Source organism: Mytilus galloprovincialis, chromosome 1 (assembly GCF_965363235.1).
Source record: "Mytilus galloprovincialis chromosome 1, xbMytGall1.hap1.1, whole genome shotgun sequence".
NCBI lineage: Eukaryota > Metazoa > Mollusca > Bivalvia > Mytilida > Mytilidae > Mytilus > Mytilus galloprovincialis.
Genome location: NC_134838.1, coordinates 4,117,344 through 4,143,134, shown reverse-complemented (window position 1 = coordinate 4,143,134; position 25,791 = coordinate 4,117,344). Strand labels below are relative to the sequence as shown.

At 31.1% G+C, this 25,791-nt stretch overlaps 1 protein-coding gene across 1 annotated transcript in view; it reads left to right on the top strand.

Moving 5' to 3' along the window:
- Nucleotides 1-24,978, top strand: part of LOC143063424 (protein O-linked-mannose beta-1,2-N-acetylglucosaminyltransferase 1-like) — a 77,026-nt gene extending 52,048 nt beyond the window's left edge. The window contains exons 25-31 of the mRNA XM_076235572.1: nucleotides 3,713-3,874; nucleotides 6,078-6,209; nucleotides 17,964-19,978; nucleotides 20,027-20,272; nucleotides 20,593-21,236; nucleotides 21,289-21,342; nucleotides 21,395-24,978. Coding sequence (XP_076091687.1) covers nucleotides 3,713-3,874; nucleotides 6,078-6,209; nucleotides 17,964-18,075 — 406 coding nt within the window. The 3' untranslated portion in view covers nucleotides 18,076-19,978; nucleotides 20,027-20,272; nucleotides 20,593-21,236; nucleotides 21,289-21,342; nucleotides 21,395-24,978. The remainder of the gene's footprint in view (nucleotides 1-3,712; nucleotides 3,875-6,077; nucleotides 6,210-17,963; nucleotides 19,979-20,026; nucleotides 20,273-20,592; nucleotides 21,237-21,288; nucleotides 21,343-21,394) is intronic.
- Nucleotides 24,979-25,791: the final 813 nt, after the last annotated feature.

The window sequence follows — 25,791 nt, the reverse complement described above, 5'->3', positions numbered from 1 at the left end:
ATAACCTTTGAACAATTTAACTTAAGTAGACCAAACTCAGTATACTGATGCATCATGGGATGGAATTATCAAAGTCAAGTCACTCTGACCTTGACCTAAACCTTTGATTCCTATGATACTCAAATACTGTATGTCTGTGACTGTCCGTTTGTACCACTGGGTGTCTGGCTTATAACTTTTGTACTATTGAACTGTCTGATTTGTGTTCTCTGCACAACTTATTACCATAGCACCAAGATTAAGAAAACTTTGTATGCAGAAGCATCATACTGACCTTGACTTTGACTTTTAACATCAATGCTAGTACAACGTTGTCTGATTTGTATATGGTGTATAACTTTTATATCATAGCACTTAGCTAAAACTTATTTGTAATTTGTATGCAAATGCATCATTTGATGGGAAGTGTCAAATACTAAAATCATGTCACTCTTACCTTGACCTTGACCCATATACTTGTTATTTGTGTTTGGGGCATAACTGTTTTCTCTGGTTATGAAGTGTGCAGATGCATTATGGGTAATTATCGGTAAGATAAGGTCAATGACATTATACTGAACTTCACAACAGGAACTAAAATACATGCTTATTATTTTATTGCTATATTCTGTGAATTAAAAAAACACCAATATGCGCTATGATTAGATAATTGATAACATATGCATATTCATGAATCGTGATATATTTACCAGTGACAATTATTGAAAACAAATCAGTAGGTTTTTTTTTAGTCGTTTTCATAGAAAAGAATTGTCTTTTAACCAATATTAATGGCAAAAATATCAATAATAAAAAAAATCCCAATATTTTTTAATTTGTCATAATATAAAAAACAGCATATCATGATGACGATTAAGAAATCAATTAATGTTGATATTACAAGAGATTAATACTTCTTTTGTCAATAAAAAAAAATATTATGTCTTTTTCACATGTTTAATAAATTGAAACTACAATAGAAAAGAAATAAAATTTCAGAATAACATAAAAAAATGTTTGCACGTTAAATAGAGATATTTCCTTGGAGATTATAAAGATTAATATTATATAGAAAAGTGTGAATCTACACTTATAACTTCTCTCCATCCTAATAATCAGTTATATTAGATCAATATTATCTTGTTCCTATCAAATTGACAACAATATTGCTTCCAACATATTGGTCCCTGGGGCTTTCAACAGAAATTTAGAAAGGAATTTATTTTAATTGGTCTCTGGTTTGGAGCACCTGTCAGATTAACATATTTTCTTGCTAAATGAATTTGTCAAATAGAATTGATGTTCTATTTCTATCCTTGGTTCAGCTACTTTTCCTCTTTATGTAAAATAGTGTTTAATTAATAGATTTCACACATTTTAAGAATGACTAAAAACAGGGTTTGATAACATAGCTGTTAACTGCATTGCAGTAGATTCTTAATGATATTAAATTTCAGTTACAAGACATCTTAATTATACCCCACGCAATGAAATTACGATTCAATTTTTTTTCTAAGAGTTACGTCCCTTTGAACTTATTTGCTTTAATGTACGTCTGCAAGAGTTTTTCATCCCAACTCCTCTGAAACCACACTACAGAATTTCATGAAACTTTGTAGATGATAAGGACATACTACATAGTTGTGCATATCGACAGGAAATTATGATTCAATTTTTTTTCAAGGAGTTACACCCCTTTGAACTTATTTGCTTTAATGTACGACTGCAACAGTTCATCATCGCAACTTCTCTGAAACCATACAACAGAATTTCATGAAACTTTGTAGATGATAAGGACATACTATGTACATGATGTAGAAGTGCACATTGACAGAAAATTATGATTCAATTTTTTCATCTTATACAATTTTCTTTTCTTACACTTATTTCATTTCTCCAATGACAATGTGCGGACATGGGGTATGTGAGAGCGCTCACTAAGGTTTTTTAATTTTGTAATTCATCATGTTCTAGAATCCTGGAAATTTGCTGTCAGTTGACATTTTTTATTTCAAATGCATAAAAAAGACATCATTGTCATCAACCGGAACCATGTAAAATAGTTTTATTTCCCAAACATACTAACTGCTAAAATTGAGAAAGGAAATGGGGAATGTGTCAAAGCGACAACAACTCGACCATAGAATAGACAACAGCCGAAGGCCACCAATGGGTCTTCAATGTAGCGAGAAACTCCTGTACCCGTAGGCATCCTTCAGCTGGCCCCTTCAAAAATATGTATACTAGTACAGTGATAATGGACTTCATACTAAACTCTGAATTATACACAAGAAACTAAAATAAAAAATCATACAAGACTAACAAAGGCCAGAGGGTCCTGGCTTAGAACTGGCACAAAATAACGGCGGGTTAAACATGTTTATGAGATCTCAACCCTCCCCCTATACCTCTAGCCAATGTAGAAAAGTACAAGCATAACAATACGCACATTAAAATTCAGTTCAAGAGAAGTCCGAGTCCGATGTCAGAAGATGAAACAAAAGAAAATAAATAAAATGACAGTAATACATAAATAACAACAGAATTCTAGCAGTTAACTGACCTGCCAGTCCAGACCTCAATTAAACTGATTGAAAGATTATGTCTTCATCATATGAATATCAGGCACAATTCCTCCCGTTAGGGGTTTAGTATCATACTATCATGAAATATATGAGAAGAACATAAAAGAGGGACGAAAGATACCAAAGGGACAGTCAAACTCAACCTGTGTCATGCCAACAACTGTTTTTTAAATAAATATGTTTAGTTCCGATGCAAAGACCCTATAAGTGAATCAATATTAAAGCCAAAATATGCAATCTGTAATGACCTGACAACAGTATCGTAACTATATCCCTTCTTAATAAGTCTGTTTAAAGGTTTTGTAAGCTTTTGAGGTGAATACTGACATTTTTGTGCTTTGTAAAGAATGTTACCATAAAAGATTGGATGTGAAATACCTGAACGTATAAGATGTCTGCATGTTGAGTTATATTTACAAATTATTTCCTTATACTGATGATAAAATTTAGTAAATGTTTTGACTAGTTTGTGATATCGAAAACCCTGGTGTAATAATTTTTCAGTCACACATAAATTTCTCTCGCTAAAATCTAATACATTATTACAAACACAAGCGAATCATACAAGTTGAGATATATAAACACCATAAGATGGTGACAAGGGAACGTCATCATCTAAAAATGGATAATTAACGATAGGAAATGAAAAATCATCTCTTTTATCATAAATTTTTGTATTAAGCTTCCTATTAATGATATAGATATCAAGATCGAGGAAAGTGCTAAGTTTAGTCTTGCAAATTGCACATGCTTATATTATTAATATATTGTCCTGAAACTCCTGAAGGTGTTTAAATGCTGCATCCTGAAGTTAGATAGGATTTATCTTATGAAAGGCTGAGCCTTGAAAATATTCTGTAAAAGCAGACATTTTCTGGGAGGATTTTTAATTTCGTTTACTTCGTTCCTGGGAAGTTAATATTAAATTTAACCTACATATAATATCACTTCCATTTACAGAAAACCACCAAATTAAATCCCAATGAAATTCTATATAGAGACAAAAACCAAGATATTCTAACCCTAAGAAAATTAATGTTTCTACAGTAGTTTGCTTTTAATATTTTAGAATAAAAGAATTCTATACAGAGATTCCTTATTAAAATAAATTGAAAATGATAAAATAATTTTATTTTTTTCTTTTACAGTGAAGGAGATATGACATTAAAAAACATGGATGCTTTGAGTTCAGAAAAATATGATGCCTTAATACAAAGCTTTATTGAAAACAGTGAAGAATTTACACTTGAACATCTACAGAACTGTATACAAGACCCAGTACTGAAAGTACCCATAGTGGCAGATTCAAAGTAAGAATAAAAATGGGTGACAATTTTAGTGATTTTTTCATGCAACATTCACCGGTCCCATATAATATTAAACAGATATATCATGTTAAGGAGGGGTATTTGCGAAAAATACCAGTGGAGAGAATGTTAAATTTCACGAGCCGTAAGGCGAGGGAAATTCATTCTCAAGGCTGGTATTTTTCGCACCAAATGTTAACGCTCAAAAACACATTGATGATCGTAATGTTACAAGCGTCCAGTCGTGTAGAGTATTTTTTGGCAAATTCCATGGCAGAGAGGGTAAAAAAATACACTGTCTATCAACCAATCAAAACCCAGGATTCTTACATAAGGTGTAATTATCATTGTTAGTGTGTTTTTCACCCCTGTCCCTCAATACTCAAGGTAAATAGTGATAACTGGATGCTGGTGTTAAAATGAGAAAAGATTTGTAAGCAGTTCTTAACCAAGAAATTCAAATGCCTAAAAGTGCTATATATAATGCAGTACAGTAACCAAAGAGATCTGCTTTCCGAGGAGTTTCTTTATTATATGGCTGTCATTTAATGATATCTCATAAAGTTATCATAAAAGGCTATATATGATCTGTAGGAAATCTGCATTTAGCATGTTGAGCAGAAGTGAATTCAAACTGTCTGACTGGCTCCAGCAATAGTTGACCTTTAAGTGTCTTGGTTTTCAAAAATGAAAAACAGCTACATGTACATGTAACCATTACGATATGAAAATAAGGAGATGTGGTATAATTTTCAATGAGATAACTATCCATTTATATATACTTAACTGCTGCTCTACAAAAGTGAAAACTATTTTAGCCAAGTCACAAGTGTATTCCTCTCAATACTAGTAAAGGAATGAATGGATGTTTAAAACAGACAAATAAGTGTCTCTGTTTTCAAAAATTGAAAACAGCTGACTATTACAATATGAAAATAAGTAGATGTCGCATGATTTCCAATGAGACAACTTTGTTACAACTGGTATCCATTTATATTTACTAGACTGGTGCTCTACAAAAGTCAAATGTATATCCCTTTCAATGCAAAAAGACATCACAGCACTATGGATGCATTATATGATGAGCTATTCACAGATGATATACTTTTCAAAGAATGATGGACTTTTTTCCTCATGCCTCAAGATAATGATCTACTTGAAGGTTTATAAATGAATAATGGTGAGGTACTGACTGAGGTGATGTGTCATTAGGGATCACAAATCTTTTATCGATGATATGGCCTATGAACTTTAACTTTTATATATATATATATTTTTTTAATATATGCCTAGAAAAGTGTTGGTAATAATACCTTAATTTCAAAAATGAGAAAAGCAAATTCAAGTATCAATAAATATTTCAAAAACCATAAGAATTATTTTACATCATACTGATGAAAGGTATCAAAAATATTTATTGGTTTTTTTTTGTACAATTTTTTTTTTTTAGAGGTATTCAATTATTTATTATGTATGGTATCATTTTTCCAAATGTTCAAACACCCACGAAAGAATGATCAAAGAATAATGACTAATTATCTAGATATTTCATATATATATATATTCATCTTAATTGAAATCAAATCTAAAATGCTGATGACAAAAATGATAATGGCATTAAAAAGTACTCCAATGAGCTTAATTTTAGTTCATAATCATTTAAAATTGAAAAAAAAAAATTAAAAATTCATTTTAATTCATTTGTTTTTAGTTTTTAATCACATGCTCCAGAAAATACTTAATGCCTCACATAATACATTTTGTAATTTGTTAATTATTTGTTTTTTTAAAGATATATATCAGTAGTTTATAATAATTTCTATTAGATCAAATGAAATAATAGAATTGTTAATGATAAAGTAAAAAATTAACTGTAGCACTATAATTGACAAAGCTTTGTACGCAAAATTTTTACTGACTTTGACATTCAATTTGAGAATTTACAGCAATTCAGTTGTTAATAAAAAAAAAAATAAGTAATTTACAGAATTATTGAAAAGAAAATTCCTGTCACATTTGTTGTGTTTAGTATTAACCAGACTTTTCGGACTTTCAACCTACTTTTCAGTAAAACTAGTTATGCTGGATAACTTAAGGCATTTGGACATCCTCTTCTGTAAATATAATGTGCTTTGTTCTTGCCTCAGTGGTATTTGAACCCATGTCCATCACATATTGGCACTTATATATATTTGTTTATTTTCAGACCCAATTTTATAATATTTTACCATCAGAAGGATAAGAATGATTATGCTGTGCTACAGAAGATAAGTCGGTGCTTTGGATTGTTCTGGGTACCAGATCATCCTCCAAGGAACCAGTTTAGAGGAGTCATAAGGTTAGAAAATTTATATTATTCTTCAAATACTGTTTTCAACACCAATAGTTATAGTTTTAACTGGATATTGTCTGGGCTGGTCAATCTTGGCTTGAATACCAGCCTTATCTAGATAAGATAAAACTGGTAGAACAATTACTTGATGCTGGAGGAAATGGAATTACAAGTCTTCTACAGTCAATTGTTATTTTTTTTTTTCAATTTTGTTGTCAGCAATTCAATCGAATTCCAGAGGTACATTTGTGAATACTGATTAAGTTCTATGTGTTAATTATACCCCCGCTTTAAAAAAGGAGGGTATACTGTTTTACCTCTGTCTGTCCTCCCGTCAGTCCGTCAGTCCGTCCGTCCATCCCATGAATATTTTTCGTCGCATTTTTCTCAGAAACTACAATACAAGGATTTCTGAAATTTGGTTTCAGGGTTTATCTAAGTCAGCTATACTGTGTGATGCGTTTTCAGATTGATCACTCGACAACTTCCTGTTTACCGAACACTTGTATGATTTTACACATGATAGCCAAGTTGAAAATTTTTGTCACATTTTTCTCAGGAACTACAATACAAGGATTTCTGAAATTTGGTTTCAGGATTTATATAAGTCAGCTATACCGTGTGATGCGTTTTCAGATTCATCACTCGACAACTTCCTGTTTACCGAACACTTGCATATTTTTACACTATTAATATTATCCACTTGCGGCGGGGGTATCATCAGTGAGCAGTAGCTCGCAGTTTCACTTGTTAAGCTAGCTATTTTCAATCATAAGGCATCATTAGGGTCAAAGTTGAAAGATCCACCATTCTAATTAGAATAAAACTGTGCAATGGCTTATTTTGTATGCTTGGTCACAGTACATTACAGCAACTTTAAATGTATCTCCTTATTGTTATATAAACATAGTACTTATTCTACCTAACAAAGATTGTCCATTGTCAGTCTGTCCATTCAATGGTCCATCCTGCACCATGTCTGGGACGTAACTGTTGTAACTAAGAATTAAAGTCGACCAAACTTTGTATGCTGATGCATCATGGGAAGCCTATGTGTAACATTTTAACATCAGATCACTGACCTTGACTTTGACATCTGACCTCTCGGGTAGGAAATCTAGTCAGATTGCTATATGGGCATAACTGTTGTTCTGTGGAACTAAGGTTGACCAGACTTGGTAATTGAAGGCATAAGGGGTAGTTAATGTATTAAATACCATTATCAGGACACTGTGACCTTAACCTTGATCTTTGGTTCTTGTGATACTAATGCTTTGTCCAGGTGATGTGCATTACTAAATTGTGATACTATAAAACTTAGGTTGCCTAGGATTGGTATATGGATGCATTAGTAGAGTATGATGTGTCACATACTAGAGTTAGATCATATGTCAGGGGGTCCCTTTAATAATATTAAAATGAAAGCATTATATCCTAAAAACAAACTGAAAAATTTAATTCTTGTCAATTTCTGACATTTTTATTTATAATTGTGCCATTGGATTTAAAAAAAAAACATTTGTTTTAAGCATTGACCTTTTAAAACAGATTACAATTATACAAAGAAAAATTAGTTTGGGACTGAAAAGGGCTCTGTGCTCATGCTAGAAGGTCAGCACATCACCAATGATGAATTAAGCAAAGCTGTAGGGTAGTAAAATTCTGGTTTAATCACTCACTGAAGGGGAATGCACATTTTAAACTTATTACATTAATGAAACCTGTATCCATTAAACCAAGCTGCTGTTATGTAGATACAATTTATTTTGACAAATGTTCATTTCTCGTCTTTAAATAGAAATAAAACTTTAAACAATAATTAATTCTCCGATACAATGTTACCATTATCTGCATTACTGAATTTTAATTCTATATTAAACAACATTATTGATAGAATGCATATGTTTGAATACAAAGTTGACAATAACATGGAAACAACAGTCGGTCAAACTCAGTAAACAGTTTTAAAATTTTTATTCAATAAACAGGATTTAAAATTTGACCTGTGTTGATAATTCCAGACAAAGTCATTTAGTATTCATCATAAACTGGAAGCCACTTTCTTATGCTTCCTTTTTATGGTCTACTTAATAAAGGACTTCTAAAAATCATTACATTTAAATGCTGATTCAAATATTGACATCAAATGTCATCAACTGTCAGTCAATCAGCATGAAGATAAAATTCTCTGCAGACAAGTTAATACATGTGGGGACATATGAACTGTCCTATGTGTAGTTGATTGGCTTCATATTCTATCACTTTATTACTGAGCACAAAATAAAATAAAAAATGAATCATTCTATACTAAATGAGTGTATATCCACTATAGGACGCTTTTCTGAACCGTAGTAGAACTGTTTAAATGCAATCAGTTCAATAATGATTTTATTAGCACCATTCAATTTTACGGTAGAAGAATACCACTGATTTTTCAAATTGTTAACAGTATGTTTGTTGGAGTTTGTTGCATATTCTATGATTTCTTAGTCAAATAAAAACTATATTTCACATCTGAAATAAATATTGAAATTTTACTTTTCTGACGTCATACAACAACATGTAATATGACATTGTCAACAAAGTTGCATCAGAACAGAGTAGGGATGCATAGAAAGATATATAGACTAATTGTTAGCATTTTCTACATAAAACGGCAATAAAATTGAGAATGGAAATGGGGAATGTGCCAAAGAGACAACAACCCGACCATAGAGCAGACAACAGCAGAAGTTCACCAACAGGTCTTCAATGTCTGTTTTGTCATATGAAAAGCATTTTCTAAATAAAATGCCAATGTTATATGAAAGTATATAATCTAACAATTAAAAACTAAAAAAAAAAATCAAATTGTCACAGACCAACACTAAAAATAAACTAATGTGCTAAAACTATCTACTCTTGCATATTTAAATTGTCACAGAACAAGACCAAAAAAAAAAAAAAACTAATTTGCTAATTCCAATGTAAATTAATGTGATGTTTGGTCTCTATTTGGGGCTCTTGTGAGTTTTATCATCTCTGGCCCAGTGACTTATGTTACTGTTTATTGATTATTTATCTTAATAGATGCTGTTTAATTAAAATGAGAATCTTATTTTTTTGAAAAGTTATATTGGTTTAATTCAATTTAATTTATTTATGACAAGTTTTCTCAACCCTGATCAATTTAGTTAACTAATTTAGTAAAAATAAATGATTAGTCCTGCAACAAAGGTTTTCTAACTATTAATTTGTTTAAAGAAGTTTGGGAATATAAATGAAAAAATGATAGAACTTTTTGATTCTTTGCCAATATGTAATATAAATTGTGACAAGTTCAAAAATATAATCAAAATTATAGTTTGCTAAGCTTGTTTTCAAGCTACATGTTGTGTTGAGAAAGAACATATTTTGTATATATTATTCATAGAAAAAGTATCATTATATAAATAGAAGGAAAACAAAATGATAAAGATTTGAAATATAAAGAAAAGAAGATGTGGAATGATTGCCAATGAGACAACTCTCCACAAGAGACAAAATGACAACATTATGAGATGATCATTTTTGTAAAATCCTTTCACAATGGAAAATGAAAAATTAGTTTTCTTTGTGTTTTTTCTTTTCCCTTGACACCATTTGCAAGTATGATCTTGAGAAGCAACTATAGTCTTGTCGGAAGAGGAGGATAAATGGATGACCTGTGTTAAGAGAGAGCCATATCTCTTGCATGTAAAAGACACCCTTGTAAATTTTGAAAGGAGCAGGCTAATGCCCCTACAAGGCAGTACTCACACCTGCAAAGTGGAAAGGATTTCTATCAAGTTGCAATAACTTGTTTCCCAATCTACTATAAATTCGAATAAATAAATAATTAATGAAATTAACAGCGTCATCATAGTTAAAATAGCAATAAACAGATTATCATTGGTCATCTAAACTTGATTGCTTTTCTTGCTTTTTGGCTGGACAATCAATGTTGTAGAGATGAACTATGATAATCTATAAATTTTTGAAAATAGCAATAATATTTTATCTTTATAAACAGCAATAATATTTTGTCTTTGTAAAAGTATTAGTAACTATATGATCACATAAATTTGTTCATTTAATGAAAATTCTTAATAGTAAATTGCATTGCTGAAAATGAATTGTCTGTTTTGATTGAACATTTAAACCTATATCTTGTGTTCTGTTGTTTTACAATCCTTGATTACAAAAGACTCAAATAATACCTTAAGGTCGTTCAAAGGTGAAACGAAAAACTACTTAGTTCTTATTTGGGTATGATATATTTAAAAAATCATTGCAAGTAATATGAAGTCAGAAACAATTAAATACCCATGCACTTGTTTTGGAGATGTTAGCATTTACAAATTTATTAGGAAATAGGAGTTCTCTTGATTCTTCATATAATTTGTTTACAGATGTTTATCAACTCATAGTATGCAACCTAAAGTATGTCACTTTACGTTGCATATATATGAAAAATGGTTGAAAAAAATTATTCCCTTAAATTTGACAGTTAAAGGATATAAATCTTATATTTCATTGCAGTAAAATATTTCAGTCATAAAATTATATCTTGGGCGTTTTAAAACACCATAATTTTTTTTTATTTAGAGTTTCTATAGGATATTTTGGAAACTGAGGTTACATGGTTATTTATAAAGCTTGTACACTGGATAAAAAAGGGTGAACATTTGATTGGATAACTTCTAGTGATGCTTTATTTCTTATATGCAATGAAACTTTATGTGAAATTATGTCTGTAGTACTCGACAGGATAAACATAATAAAACTTGACTCATGCCAAGTATGTCTTTTTTATGAAGCAAAATTAAATTCTGCACAATGTTTAGAAAAGTGTAAATTTAACAAAGACTTAAATAGGGGAAACAAATGGTGGTATTACACCTTGTATCATACTCCTGGCCATTTATATTCAACATGTGACACACTGATCACATGTACTCTTGATGATTTCCCCAAGTACCAATGAAGTATGAAAGCATGTAGATGCACGACACACAATTTAACTGTGTGTAGATGTTATAAATGAAGTACACGTCTGGGAATGATGATTTCTAGATCAATAGAAATTAAATGATATAATGTTTGATTTTGACGTGATTTGTATAATTATAACCACGATATGTAGTTTGAGGGTACATTTCTCATTTCATTACCGCATTGTATAAGTAATTACTCTAATGGAAAACCAGATTTACCCTGTAGCAAAGTAAACTCTATTTTACAAATGGGAAAAGAGCATCTGATTATTATAAAGTGATAGGATGGCACTTTGTTCTTGTATTGAATGCAATCAAAAGGTGACAGTTTTTTTAATTTATAGTTTAGAATCACTGTATAGCTCTAATGTGTCTAATGTTATATGATTCCAAGACCTGAAAGGCCTAAACAATACTTATATATTATGTAATACTATAGATAATATGGTGCTGAAAATACCTTGCCCTGAAGAAAGGATAAAAACCACATTGAGAAAGTTAAAAGCTTGATTGCTTCATTTAATGAAGGATTGTTATAACATTGTTAATGCACTGTTTAGATTTTTTTTTAATTCCTAATGATTTTTGTGAAATCATATCAAATTCATATACAACTTTTAATTCATAAAAAATACAGCAACATTAACAAGTATTTTTTCTAAGCTGATATTTAAACTGTTAATGCCATTGCATTTTCATTCTGTTTGCCCACAACCTATGAACATTTTGCTATGTATGCATCAGTCTCTTTGCCTCAGCTTGGGGAACATACTGTACCAAGATTTTATGGTGACCTGTAGTTGCCAACATCTTTTTAAATCTGGTGGAAAGTTGTCTCATTGGCAATCATATACCTATTATTCATATTTGCAATATCCCGACAATCATACAATCAAAACAATTTTTCGTTCAACTAGGGTTTTCATGGAGAAATAAGGCTATAAATTAAACCTGACAACAGTTTAATAAATTCAGTTTTACTGCTGTAGAAATACTCCTATAAACTATATAGATATCTGTTTTCAAGGAAACTTAATAACTATGTCAAGAGAAAATTTATTGCTTGAATTATCATGTGGATATATTTATGACAGCCAATGGAATAATAAAAAAGATTTACTTGTCTTACTAGGAAAAACCTACTTTTTCACATCTATTCCTTATCATATATGACAATTCTTTTGAGACTCAAAATTATTGCTATCTAGCTGAGTAGTATCATAAACAATTAAGCTTCAGATATCAATACGTTCGCTTCTTAGTGATCAAATGGGGAAGATGGCCCAAATATTAACATGCCAGCCTATTTGTAATAAAATGGGGAAGATGGCCTAAATATTAACATGTCAGGCTCTTAGTAATAAAATGGGGAAGATGGCCTAAATATTAACATGCTAGCCTCTTACTAATTAAATTGGGAAGATGGCCTAAATATTAACATGCTAGCCTCTTAGTAATTAAATGGGGAAGATGGCCTAAATATTAACATGCTAGCCTTTTTGTAACAAAATGCATGGGGAAGATGGCCTAAATATTAACATGTCAGGCTCTTAGTAATAAAATGGGGAAGATGGCCTAAATATTAACATGCTAGCCTCTTACTAATTAAATTGGGAAGATGGCCTAAATATTAACATGCTAGCCTCTTAGTAATAAAATGGGGAAGATGGCCTAAATATTAACATGCTAGCCTCTTACTAATTAAATTGGGAAGATGGCCTAAATATTAACATGCTAGCCTCTTACTAATTAAATAGGTAAGATGGCCTAAATATTAACATGCTAGCCTCTTACTAATTAAATAAGTAAGATGGCCTAAATATTAACATGATAGCCTCTTACTAAACAAATGGGGAAGATGGCCTAAATATTAACATGCCAGCCTATTTGTAATAAAATGGGGAAGATGGCTTAAATATTAACATGTCAGGCTCTTAGTAATAAAATGGGGAAGATGGCCTAAATATTAACATGCTATCCTCTTACTAATTGAATTGGGAAGATGGTCTAAATATTTACATGCTAGCCTCTTACTAATAAAATGGGGAAGATGGCCTAAATATTAACATGCTAGCCTCTTACTAATTAAATTGGGAAGATGGCCTAAATATTAACATGCTAGCCTCTTACTAATTAAATTGGGAAGATGGCCTAAACATTAACATGCTAGCCTCTTACTAATTAAATTGGGAAGATGGCCTAAATATTAACATGCTAGCCTCTTACTAATCAAATGGGGAAGATGGCCTAAATATTAACATGCCAGCCTATTTGTAATAAAATGGGGAAGATGGCCTAAATATTAACATGTCAGGCTCTTAGTAATAAAATGGGGAAGATGGCCTAAATATTAACATGCTAGCCTCTTACTAATTAAATTGGGAAGATGGCCTAAATATTAACATGCTAGCCTCTTACTAATTAAATAGGTAAGATGGCCTAAATATTAACATGCTAGCCTCTTACTAATTAAATTGGGAAGATGGCCTAAATATTAACATGCTAGCCTCTTACTAATTAAATTGGGAAGATGGCCTAAAAATTAACATGCTAGCCTCTTACTAATTAAATAGGTAAGATGGCCTAAATATTAACATGCTAGCTTCTTACTAATTAAATTGGGACGCTGGCCTAAATATTAACATGCTAGCCTCTTACTAATTAAATAGGTAAGATGGCCTAAATATTAACATGCTAGCCTATTTGTAATAAAATGGAGAAGATGGCCTAATATTAACAAGCTAGCCGCTTACTAATTAAATGTGGAAGATGGCCTAAATATTAATATGCCAGCCTATTTGTAATAAAATGGGGAAGATGGCCTAAATTTTTACATGCCAGCCTATTTGTAATAGGGGAAGATGGCCCAAATATCACTTTTCTAATTGGAGTTTTTGCATTGAATAAAATTGAGAATGGAAATGGGGAATGTGCCAAAGAGACAACAACCCGACCATAGAGCACACAACAGCAGAAGGTCAAGTCTTTTTTACATGGATAAATATCTCAGTGTATTTAGAATTATTTTTTTTAAAGCCTGTGAGTTTGTTTATTTTTTCCTCAAAAAGATTTATACTTTCTTTTAATATATTGTTTTAGTTGCTGAGTCATTGTTATACACCGAACCTTTAATATAAATTATATAAACAATGTTATTGGCACAATAGGTCTAGGTTTGGTAAAAAAAAGATGGAATCACAATAGGTTCATGTCAGTCCAGTATTACTCCAATTATCTTGTTATTTCCATTAATGTACATATGCCATTGTATGTTTTAATGAGTATGAACTGGGTAGAAACTTTTTAATATGATCTGCAGCATACTTCTATCAAACAGTGCTGTCTAAATATCAAAGAATTTGTATAACAATTGACCATAAAGTCAACCTACATGTATTTATGAAATATTTGTATAACAATTGACCACAAAGTCAACCTACATGTATGTATGAAATCTATTATCATAATGATATGACTATAGAATGCAGATTTCTACACCAAACAGATAAAGTATGAAATAGTATATCTTGGTAGAAAGCTTAATAATGGTCTCTTAGGTAGGCCAAGCTTATTAGATATTACCACAATATTTAATTTGAGATGAATACTGTAAGAACTCAGTTATGATTGTTTCAGAAAGTACCCCATTAAAGTTCAGATGAAGTTCTTTGGTGTAACTACATGTATTTATCCACAGACATTTTTCCCTAAAAACTAATTACTATTATACTTTTATATCATGTTCATATAACACATACAGGTATTTAGCTATTTTTATACTACCGCAAAAATTGAAAATTTTTTGGTCGTATATTGGTATCACGTTGGCGTCGTCATCTGTGTCGTCGTCGTCGTCGTCGTCGTCCGAATACTTTTAGTTTTCACACTCTAACTTTAGTAAAAGTGAATAAAAATCTATGAAATTTTAACACAAGGTTTATGACCACAAAAGGAAGGTTGGGATTGATTTTGGGAGTTTTGGTCCCAACATTATAGGAATTAGGGGCCAAAAAGGGCCCAAATAAGCATTTTCTTGGTTTTCGCACTATAACTTTAGTATAAGTGAATAGAAATCTATGAAATTTTGACACAAGTCTCAGTTTATGACCACAAAAGGAAGGTTGGGATTGATTTTTGGAGTTTTGGTCCCAACAGTTTAGGAATAAGGGGCCAAAAAAGGGCCCAAATAAGCATTATTCTTGGTTTTTGCACAATAACTTCAGTATAAGTAAATAGAAATCTATGAAATTTAAACACAAGGTTTATGACCATAAAAGGAAGGTTGGGTTTGATTTTGGGAGGCTTGGTCCCAACAGTTTAGGAATAAGGGGCCCAAAGTGTCCAAAATTGAACTTTGTTTGATTTCATTAAAAATTGAATATTTGGGGTTCTTTGATATGCCGAATCTAACTGTGTATGTAGATTCTTAATTTTTGCTCCAGTTTTCAAATTGGTCTACATTAAGGATCCAAAATTATTATATTAAGTATTGTGCAATAGCAAGAAATTTTCGATTGCACAGTATTCAGCAATAGCAAGAAATCTTCAATTGCACAGTGTTGTGCAATAGCAAATATTTTCAATTGCACAGTATTGTGCAATAGCAAGAAATATCTAATTGCACAATATTGTGCAATAACAAGAAATTTTCAATTGGAGTTATCTTTCTTTGTCCAGAATAGTAGTTGAATCAACTTAAATCATTGTTTTATACCATATACAATGTATATTCACTTTTACTACCAACTGATAAAATAAAACAATCTTTACCATTCAATGATAACAAGCACTTTATTTTACATTTTAATATTTTATGATGTATTTAAATGAGTAGTTATTGTTGCAAACTCCATTAGAAGTTTGAATAGAGATCAGTTTTGGAAAAAGGGAAAGGGGGATGTGAAAAAAAAATGGGGATGGGGGGTTAAATTTTTCTCATTTCAGATTTCATAGATAGAAAGAAAATTTCTTCAAACATTTTTTTGAGAGGATTAATTTTCAACAGCATAGTGAATTGCTCAAAGGCAAAAAAAATATTTTAAGTTCATTAGACCACATTCATTCTGTGTCAGAAACCTATGCTGTGTCAACTATTTAATCACAATCTAAATTTAGAGCTGAATCCAGCTTGAATGTTGTGTCCATACTTGCCCCAACCTTTCAGGGTTCAACCTCTGGGGTCGTATAAAGCTGTGCCCTGTGGAGCATCTGGTTTTCAGTCTGTTATTTATTCAGTTTTATATATATTGTTATGTCCTCAATAGGCCTGAAATGTTTGACCTTGGCAGTCAAGTAGGTCAAATTGAGCCAAAATCAGCAGAACAATGCAAACTATTGACTTCACAAGAAACCACTCTTTTATCAAAACTAGCACTAGAAGAAGTCTAATGAAAAATATATCTTTGTTGTGAATATATGTACTGTTGATTTGTTTTGAGTAAAGGTAGTCATTAAGCTAAAAAAGGAAAAACTTTTTCTGTTTCTATGAGATTTTGTTAGAGGATTAACCCCACTAATGGAAGATATTGTTAGCTCTCTCAGATCTATATAATGATAAAAAGTCTCTAACACATTGAAATGTCATTCTCTAAGAAGACTATATTCATTAACACTTCATTTGATGCAATTAGCAGTGATAAATCCTTGTGTTGAATACCTATGCCATTTATAATTAAATCAATTGTTAATCCACTAAGATTTCAGTCAAGACACTATTACACAGCATCTCCTAACATAGACTTATCTCTGATTGGCTAATTTGAACAGGTGCCCTTTAAATGAGTTCATTATCACCCCAGGAGTGGAGAATGTTCTTCATTAAGATCAATGATTGATATATCACCAACAGAAGTTTCAATGGGGAGGTATTGTTTAGAAAACCGATACCAAGAGAGTTCTGTGTCAATGGGGAGGTATTGTTTAGAAAACCGATACCAAAAGAGTTCTGCATCAATAACACAAAAGTCAATGGCTTTTACCATCATTTGTATGAAAAAATGATTTTGTCTTCATGTGGGATTTTCTTTTTGATTTAATGGATAAATTGTAGGATCAAAGATTGAATGTTTTCTTACAGTGAACATCTGTGGTGTTAGTAAATATTGTGATCAGATTAACACTGTCAGTTTGCTGTAGGTGTTGAGTACTATTAACACTGACACTTTTCAAGAACAATTTTCATTTTTAAACCTGGATACGACAACTCTATTTTATAGATTACTAACTACAACCAATTTAATTAAGATTGCCAGTTTTCCTACCACAGGAATGGTTCTCTGGGCACTCCAGCTTTCCAAACCATTAAAAACTGACGCCATGAAATAGCCAATATGCTGAAAGTGGCATTAAATCCAATCAATCAATCACTTTACCCAATGAGCAGATCAGTATAAAATATTAAAGATGTTATTATTATTGTCAATGCGACAACTATCCATTAATGAGCAAAACTCATACCATATAGTCAGCTATAAATGGCCTTGACAAAATTTGAAATAATTCAAGCTCAAAAAATTGAAGTCTGATTTATGACAAAACAATAACCAACAGCAATTTTTTTTTCAGACAAACAGACATCAAACAATGACAATCACTCCAATTATTTTGTTTTTTCATTTGACAAACTATTCCTCCATTTAGCATTGCTAAGTAAATATATGTACATGTATTATATTTTTGTATAAATCCTTTTTCAAGGTTAAATTACAAATGATGAATAAATGTCTGTTGCTCAAATGTAACCATTGTATTTTCTTTCCATTTACAGGTTCTATTATGATGACAGAAATGTTCTTTTAGTTGGATCTTTATCTAAGTTTTACAAATATAAACAAGAAACTAGATATTTACTGACCATTGATAATGTTGGTAAGAGCTGAGACAGGCCAAAAAGAAATACTAGTATTTGTTACAACGAACAAGTAATGTCATCAATAGTGTCAAACAATTTATGCCAATTTGCTTTCTGCAAAAAAAAAAGAAAAGGATTTTAGCCTAATTTATCGGATGCCAATATATTGTGTCAACTGCTATTGTGAAACATGGTGAAACGTATTATTTTGTTTCCAGTTGGTGTATTTAATTTAAAATGAAAATTGTATCTCAGCTAGACAGCTGTAAGTTTGAATGCCGTACCCGACTTGTCATTTTAAGGTGATGGAGTTTACCTTTATGTTAGTGTTTCTTGTTAGTTAGTTTTATTGCCAACTGAGAAACAAATTTAATATCAACAAAAATCGGTTTTATAAAATGCTTCTAATCAAATTTTAATTGAGAAAACTGTTAGGTTGCAAAAATAGGAATAAACGTTGTAGATATTTTTAAATTATCTTTATTAGAATTATGTGAACAAAATATACTCTGTATTAAAGTGAAACAAAATGTTTGTCAAATAAACAGATAGTTACTTGTTAGAATACATACTCAGATTAAAGTCTGTTAGGGTGCTGTTATACCCTGTTCATACAAGCTTATTGCCAACAGGGCATTCACTTTTTTATTTTATTTTATATTGTTTGTTTATCTCAGTATTATTATGTTGAATATTGATGTATTTACTTTATTATTAGTGCAATACTGCTGGTTACAATGTTAATTAGTAATGATTCTATAATAGTTGATTGATATGTGTTACTGAGACTTGAAATCCATTTATTATCCATATACAATTAAAACTCATATAGGGTTCATAACATTCCAAAAATATTTGATGTTTTTTACTGGTAGTTTTATCTTTGTAATCAAATATTTTGGACGAATCTTTCTTGAAGCTGTCAGAACAACATAACTTAGTTTTTGAAGCAAAGTCAGTTGTAAAGAAACATTGTCATCTTAATAAAAACAATTACTGGAATTACATTTACATCTACCTTCTTCCACAGTCAATATGAATAAATCCACCTTATTCTGCCACAGTCAATATGAATAAATCCACCTTATTCTGACACAGTCATTAATTGTAAAGTAATAATCATGATAAACTATTAAGATTGTTATAGTATGTACTGATACATTGTGTGTTGTACTGACACATTGTGTGTTGTACTGACACATTATGTGTTGTACTGACACATTGTGTATTCTGATAGAGAACATATTGACACATTATGTGTTGTGCTGACTCATTGTGTCTTGTACTGACTCATTGTGTCTTGTACTGACTCGTTGTGTGTTGTACTGACACATTGTGTGTTGTACTGACACATTGTGTGTTGTACTGACTCATTATGTGTTGTACTGACACATTGTGTATTCTGATAGTGAACATATTGACACATTGTGTGTTGTACTGACACATTGTGTGTTGTGCTGACTCATTGTGTCTTGTACTGACTCATTGTGTGTTGTACTGACACATTGTGTGTTGTACTGACTCATTGTGTGTTGTACTGACACATTCTGTGTTGTACTGACTCATTGTGTGTTGTACTGACTCATTGTGTATTCTGTTAGAGTATGCAACCTGTATTTGTCAATGAGTGAATGCTGTTAGATGTAAATATAGGCTTGAATTCCTATAATTATTTAAATATTATAAAGTTTTATTTTGATGGCTAACTATGGATGTGTATGTGTATATAGATTTGTTCATGTCTGTTGGTACAAATGTATTTACATTTTGATAGCTTATATATGTGTATGTCAAAGTTTTATTGATGTCATTTAAATGCTAATGATCTCTATCAAAGTCTTTTTATAGGTTTGGTGCTTCACAGTTTCTCATACAGTACATTACAATTTACACCAGACACATCATTTTACATCAAAGTAGTTATAAGCAAGGTATATTTAGTAGTTATAAGCAAGGTATATTTAGTAGTTATAAGCAAGGTATGTTTTACTGGAAAACATTTTTCTGTAGATCAACAATTGGCTAGCCTATGTATAGTTTGAAAATTTTACCCAACCCAATACTTCTCTACTTAATAATGCAGGGTATTTGTCAAATAACATAGAGTAAATTATTCCTGCATAAAAAAGTTAAACAGTCTTGTATTTGTCCATAAGATTATTTAGCTGTATTTGTTTCTTTTATCTAAATTAAAAACGTATCTTCAGAATAAACAGCAGTTACAGGTGCATATACTGTTAACAGTTCTAGCACACCCATAAGTTAAAAGAATTACAGGTACATATATACTGTTAACAGTACTAGCACACCCGTACGTAAAAAGAATTACAGGTGCATATATACTGTTAATAGTACTAGCACACCCATAAGTTAAAAGAATTACAGGTGTATATATACTGTTAACAGCACGTACACCCATAAGTTAAAAGAATTACAGGTGCATATATATTGTTAACAGTGCTAGCACACCCATAAGTAAAAAGAATTACAGGTGCATATATACTGTTAACAGTTCTAGCACACCCATAAGTAAAAAGAATTACAGGTGCATATATACTGTTAACAGTGCTAGCACACCCATAAGTAAAAAGAATTACAGGTGCATATATACTGTTAATAGTGCTAGCACACGCATAAGTAAAAGAATTACATGTGCATATATACTGTTAACTGTGCTAGCACACCCATAAGTAAAAAGAATTACAGGTGCATATATACTGTTAACAGTTCTAGCACACCCATAAGTAAAAAGAATTACAGGTGCATATATACTGTTAATAGTGCTAGCACACCCATAAGTAAAAGAATTACAGGTGCATATATACTGTTAACTGTGCTAGCACACCCATAAGTAAAAAGAATTACAGGTACATATATACTGTTAACAGTTCTAGCACACCCATAAGTAAAAAGAATTACAGGTGCATATATACTGTTAACAGTACTAGCACATCCGTACGTAAAAAGAATTACAGGTGCATATATACTGTTAATAGTGCTAGCACACCCATAAGTTAAAAGAATTACAGGTACATATATACTGTTAACAGTACTAGCACACCCGTACGTAAAAAGAATTACAGGTGCATATATACTGTTAACAGCACGTACACCCATTAGTTAAAAGAATTACAGGTGCATATATACTGTTAACAGTGCTAGCACACCCGTACGTAAAAAGAATTACAGGTGCATATATACTGTTAACAGCACGTACACCCATTAGTTAAAAGAATTACAGGTGCATATATACTGTTAACAGTGCTAGCACACCCATAAGTTAAAAGAATTACAGGTGCATATATACTGTTAACAGCACGTACACCCATTAGTTAAAAGAATTACAGGTGCATATATACTGTTAACATTACTAGCACACCCGTACGTAAAAAGAATTACAGGTGCATATATACTGTTAACAGCACGTACACCCATTAGTTAAAAGAATTACAGGTGCATATATACTGTTAACATTACTAGCACACCCGTACGTAAAAAGAATTACAGGTGCATATATACTGTTAACATTACTAGCACACCTGTACGTAAAAAGAATTACAGGTGCATATATACTGTTAACAGCACATACACCCATTAGTTAAAAGAATTACAGGTGCATATATACTGTTAACATTACTAGCACACCCGTACGTAAAAAGAATTACAGGTGCATATATACTGTTAACAGCACGTACACCCATTAGTTAAAAGAATTACAGGTGCATATATACTGTTAACATTACTAGCACACCCGTACGTAAAAAGAATTACAGGTGCATATATACTGTTAACAGTACTAGCACACCCGTACGTAAAAAGAATTACAGTTGCATATATACTGTTAACAGCATGTACACCCATTAGTAAAAAGAATTACAGGTGCATATATACTGTTAATAGTACTAGCACACCCATAAGTTAAATGAATTACAGGTGCATATATACTGTTAACAGTACGAGCACATCCATTAGTCAAAATGCCATCCATCAGCTTAAACTTCAATTTAATAAAAAAATATTTATTGTGGCTCAGGATTTTATTACTATTAATCTTTTTGGTTTGCATAACTCAGTTTGCTGTAACTATCATAAAATAAAATAAGTTTAAAGACAAGGAAATGTCATCACAAATGCCATATAGTCAAAACTGCGCAATTTATTAGGTACACATGTACCAGTTGAAATATTAATTGTTAGAACAAGGGAAATTTAAGATACCAAGGGGAGAATTAAAAACTAAAATGAGGAAGAGAGACCTGCTACAAATCATAACAAAAAATTAATAATTACGAAAAGACAGCTGTCTACAAAATACTACATCAAAATTGGTGAATGAGCAAAACTGAGGCATTTTCTAAAGTGGCATCAATTCATCTTGCAGTCATTGTTCAACAATAGCAATTATAAATGCATGTAAACATTTCTGAATTTACAGTAGCTGATTATGTATGAAGACTGATTTTAGTATGTTCATGTAAACATGTGTTAACATTTATATTTAGTTGTATTTCAATATGAACAAAAAATCAAGAACAAAATATGAAATCCAATTATGTGATTGATCATTAAATATAATTTAATGACTGATTCTTAATATTAGTTTTAGTGTGCAATATTTTATAGCTTTAAAGATAATCTGTCTCTTTTAGTATGTGTCATTGTTTTCTTTCTGTCATTTGTTTCTTTAACTGTTTGTAAAACATATCAGAAACAGTGATCAGAAAATAAAACAAAGAATTTTTACCAATGTAATAAGCATGTTTGATTTCAGAATTGTTTCTGACCTTAAATTATAATAATTACTATTGTATTTTGTTTACTTTATAAGTCAAATATATACAGAAAACACAAGCGGGTTATTTCTTATTGACCAATGGTTGGGCAATTTCTATTTTTCATATCTGATTTACATATTTTGTATTATTTATCATTGTAATGGGTCATCAAGACTACACTTTTCTTTCCTTTATCTTTTTATTATAAAAAATTTGAAAACAGAAAAAAATTAAATCATAATTGTTCTTTTATTTTGAAAGTTTTATAGCTCTATTTTCATTGGTGATAGTTCTTTCAGTATAGTTCATTTCTTTTTGTATGTTCTCTTCTTCTTTCATTTATAGAAAGAAAGATATATAGATATGCTATTAGCATTATTCTTTTTACTCCATAGTTGCATTTTGTATAATGGTAGGCAATGCTGATATAATTCACAGTTTTTAGAAATTTTATTATCTTTATTTTAATTCAATTTTAAGCTGCTTATTTCTTATTATACTATATAACTATATATACAAGACAAATATCCATAACATAGCAAAAGAAAGGTATTCACAGAAAAAAAACTCAACATTATGTGTTACCCCTTATTTGGAGATTTAGAGTATACCTCAATTGGACAGCAACCTAACAACACAGACCTTTGACAACAACATAAGTTTAAAAAAAGAAAAAAACAAGTGTCATACCATTTGTCAAGCTTTAAAGTCTGGTACACACAAGCTCATGATGGTCTTATCCATGTTTCTGAATTCTTTTCTTTATTTTATCATACAGGGCATCAGTAGCCAAGTGGTCTTAAGTAGTTCTACCACTGTAATCACTAGCAGTCAACAATGAGGTTGTGAGTTCGAACCCCACTTATTTGGGTGTACTGGACTCCAATCTTTATTGACTAGGATTGTCAGTTTTCCTATCGAAGGTCGGTGGTTTTCTCCTGACACTCCAATCTTTATTGACTAGGATTTTCAGTTTTCTTATTGAAGGTCGGTATTTTTCTCCTGACACTCCAATCTTTATTGACTAGGATTGTCAGTTTTCCTATCGAAGGTCGGTGGTTTTCTCCAAGCACTCCAATCTTTATTGACTAGGATTGTCAGTTGTCCTATTGAAGGTCGGTGGTTTTCTCCAAACACTCCAATCTTTATTGACTACGATAGTCAATTTTCCTATCGAAGGTCGGTGGTTTTCTCCAAACACTCCAATCTTTATTGACTAGGATAGTCAGTTTCCTATCGAAGGTCGTGGTTTTCTCCAAACACTCCAATCTTTATTGAATAGGATAGTCAGTTTTCCTATCGAAGGTCGGTAGTTTTCTCCAAGCACTCCAATCTTAATTGACTAGGATAGTCAGTTTTCCTATCGATGGTCGTTTTTTTTTTTTTTCTCCAAACACTCCAATCTTTATTAACTAGGATAGTCAGTTTTCCTATCGAAGGTCGGTGGTTTTCTCCAAACACTCCAATCTTTATTGACTAGGATAGTCAGTTGTCCTATCGAAGGTCGGTGGTTTTCTCCAAGCACTTCAATGTTAGTTGACTAGGATTGTCAGTTTTCCTATCGAAGGTCAGTGGTTTTCTTCTGGTACCCTGGCTTCCTTCATCAAAAAAAAATTAGCCGACTCAAAATAGCCAAAAAGTGGCACATGAAAATGGCTTTACAACAACATTAATCAATCAATCAATCATACAAATTATTTGTGAGCCAAAATATAGATCTTTTGATATAAATTGAAGTATATAATAACATGCTATTATTCCAATTTTGAATTATTTTTAATTATGGAAATTGCATAATTTCTTGTGCTTGAAATTTTTAATGAATTTCATCTTTATTCTAAATTATAATTTTTAAAGCATTATTATATTAATTTGTTGATATTAATTTATATTTTTCAATTTATATCAAAATTGCTTAACAATAACAGCAAAATAATTGTATATTAACATGATGCATATCTAACTAAAGAACAAAATTCCTTAAGAACTTCAGTTATAAAACTATGTCCACTGGGAGAAGGCAATAGATTAAAATTTTAATTATTTGTAGTTGTGCTGGAAATGAGCATGTATATGTTGATGTATATGTAAATGTTAATTTATTCAATAGTTTTATACTGTTATGATATGTAATTACAATAAACATATTTAATGAATCCTTGTTTCTTTAAATATTTACTTTCAAGTGTAAGATTATTTAAACAATCATGCAATGAATCTTATTGTAAAATTGTCACTGGGTATCAAACAAGCCAACAACCAACCTTATGGTATTTCTCTTGGTTTGTAACATTTCAAAAATAGAAAGAATTGACCGGTATATGCAGTAAATGATTATCTACTGGTTGAAAAAAAATGCACGTTATGTATTGTAAACTGTCTTGAAGGAATATTTGTTGGTAATTGATGAAAAAGAACAAGATTTACCACTGATGTACAAGACTATTAACTGGCATCTAATTATACCTCTGTTTCAGAATTTGTGTTATATATATATATATATATATAAGTACGTCTGAGTCAGTGACAACTCTACAACAGATTTATCCATCGGATCGCCATCAATGATGGTGATACATTGCTGTGTACATTCGAATCCTGGCGAGGGAAGAACAAAAATTTGCAAAAGCAAATTTACAGATCTAACATTGTTGGGTTGATATGTATATATATATATATATATATATAAGTACGTCTGAGTCAGTGACAACCCTACAACAGATGTATCCATCGGATCGCCATCAATGATGGTGATACATGGCTGTGTACATAATGTATATACAACTATATATATATATATATATATACAGGCAAGTGATAAGTTTGTTTTGTTTGCACAGTATCCACATTTAATTAAATATGGTACACTGTTGCTTTAATTTAGGCAACGGTAGTGTAGTCACTATGCAAATTCTTCCTCACAACACTTGCTTTTGTTTATAGGGAGAATATAAGTTCCATGTCCTCTT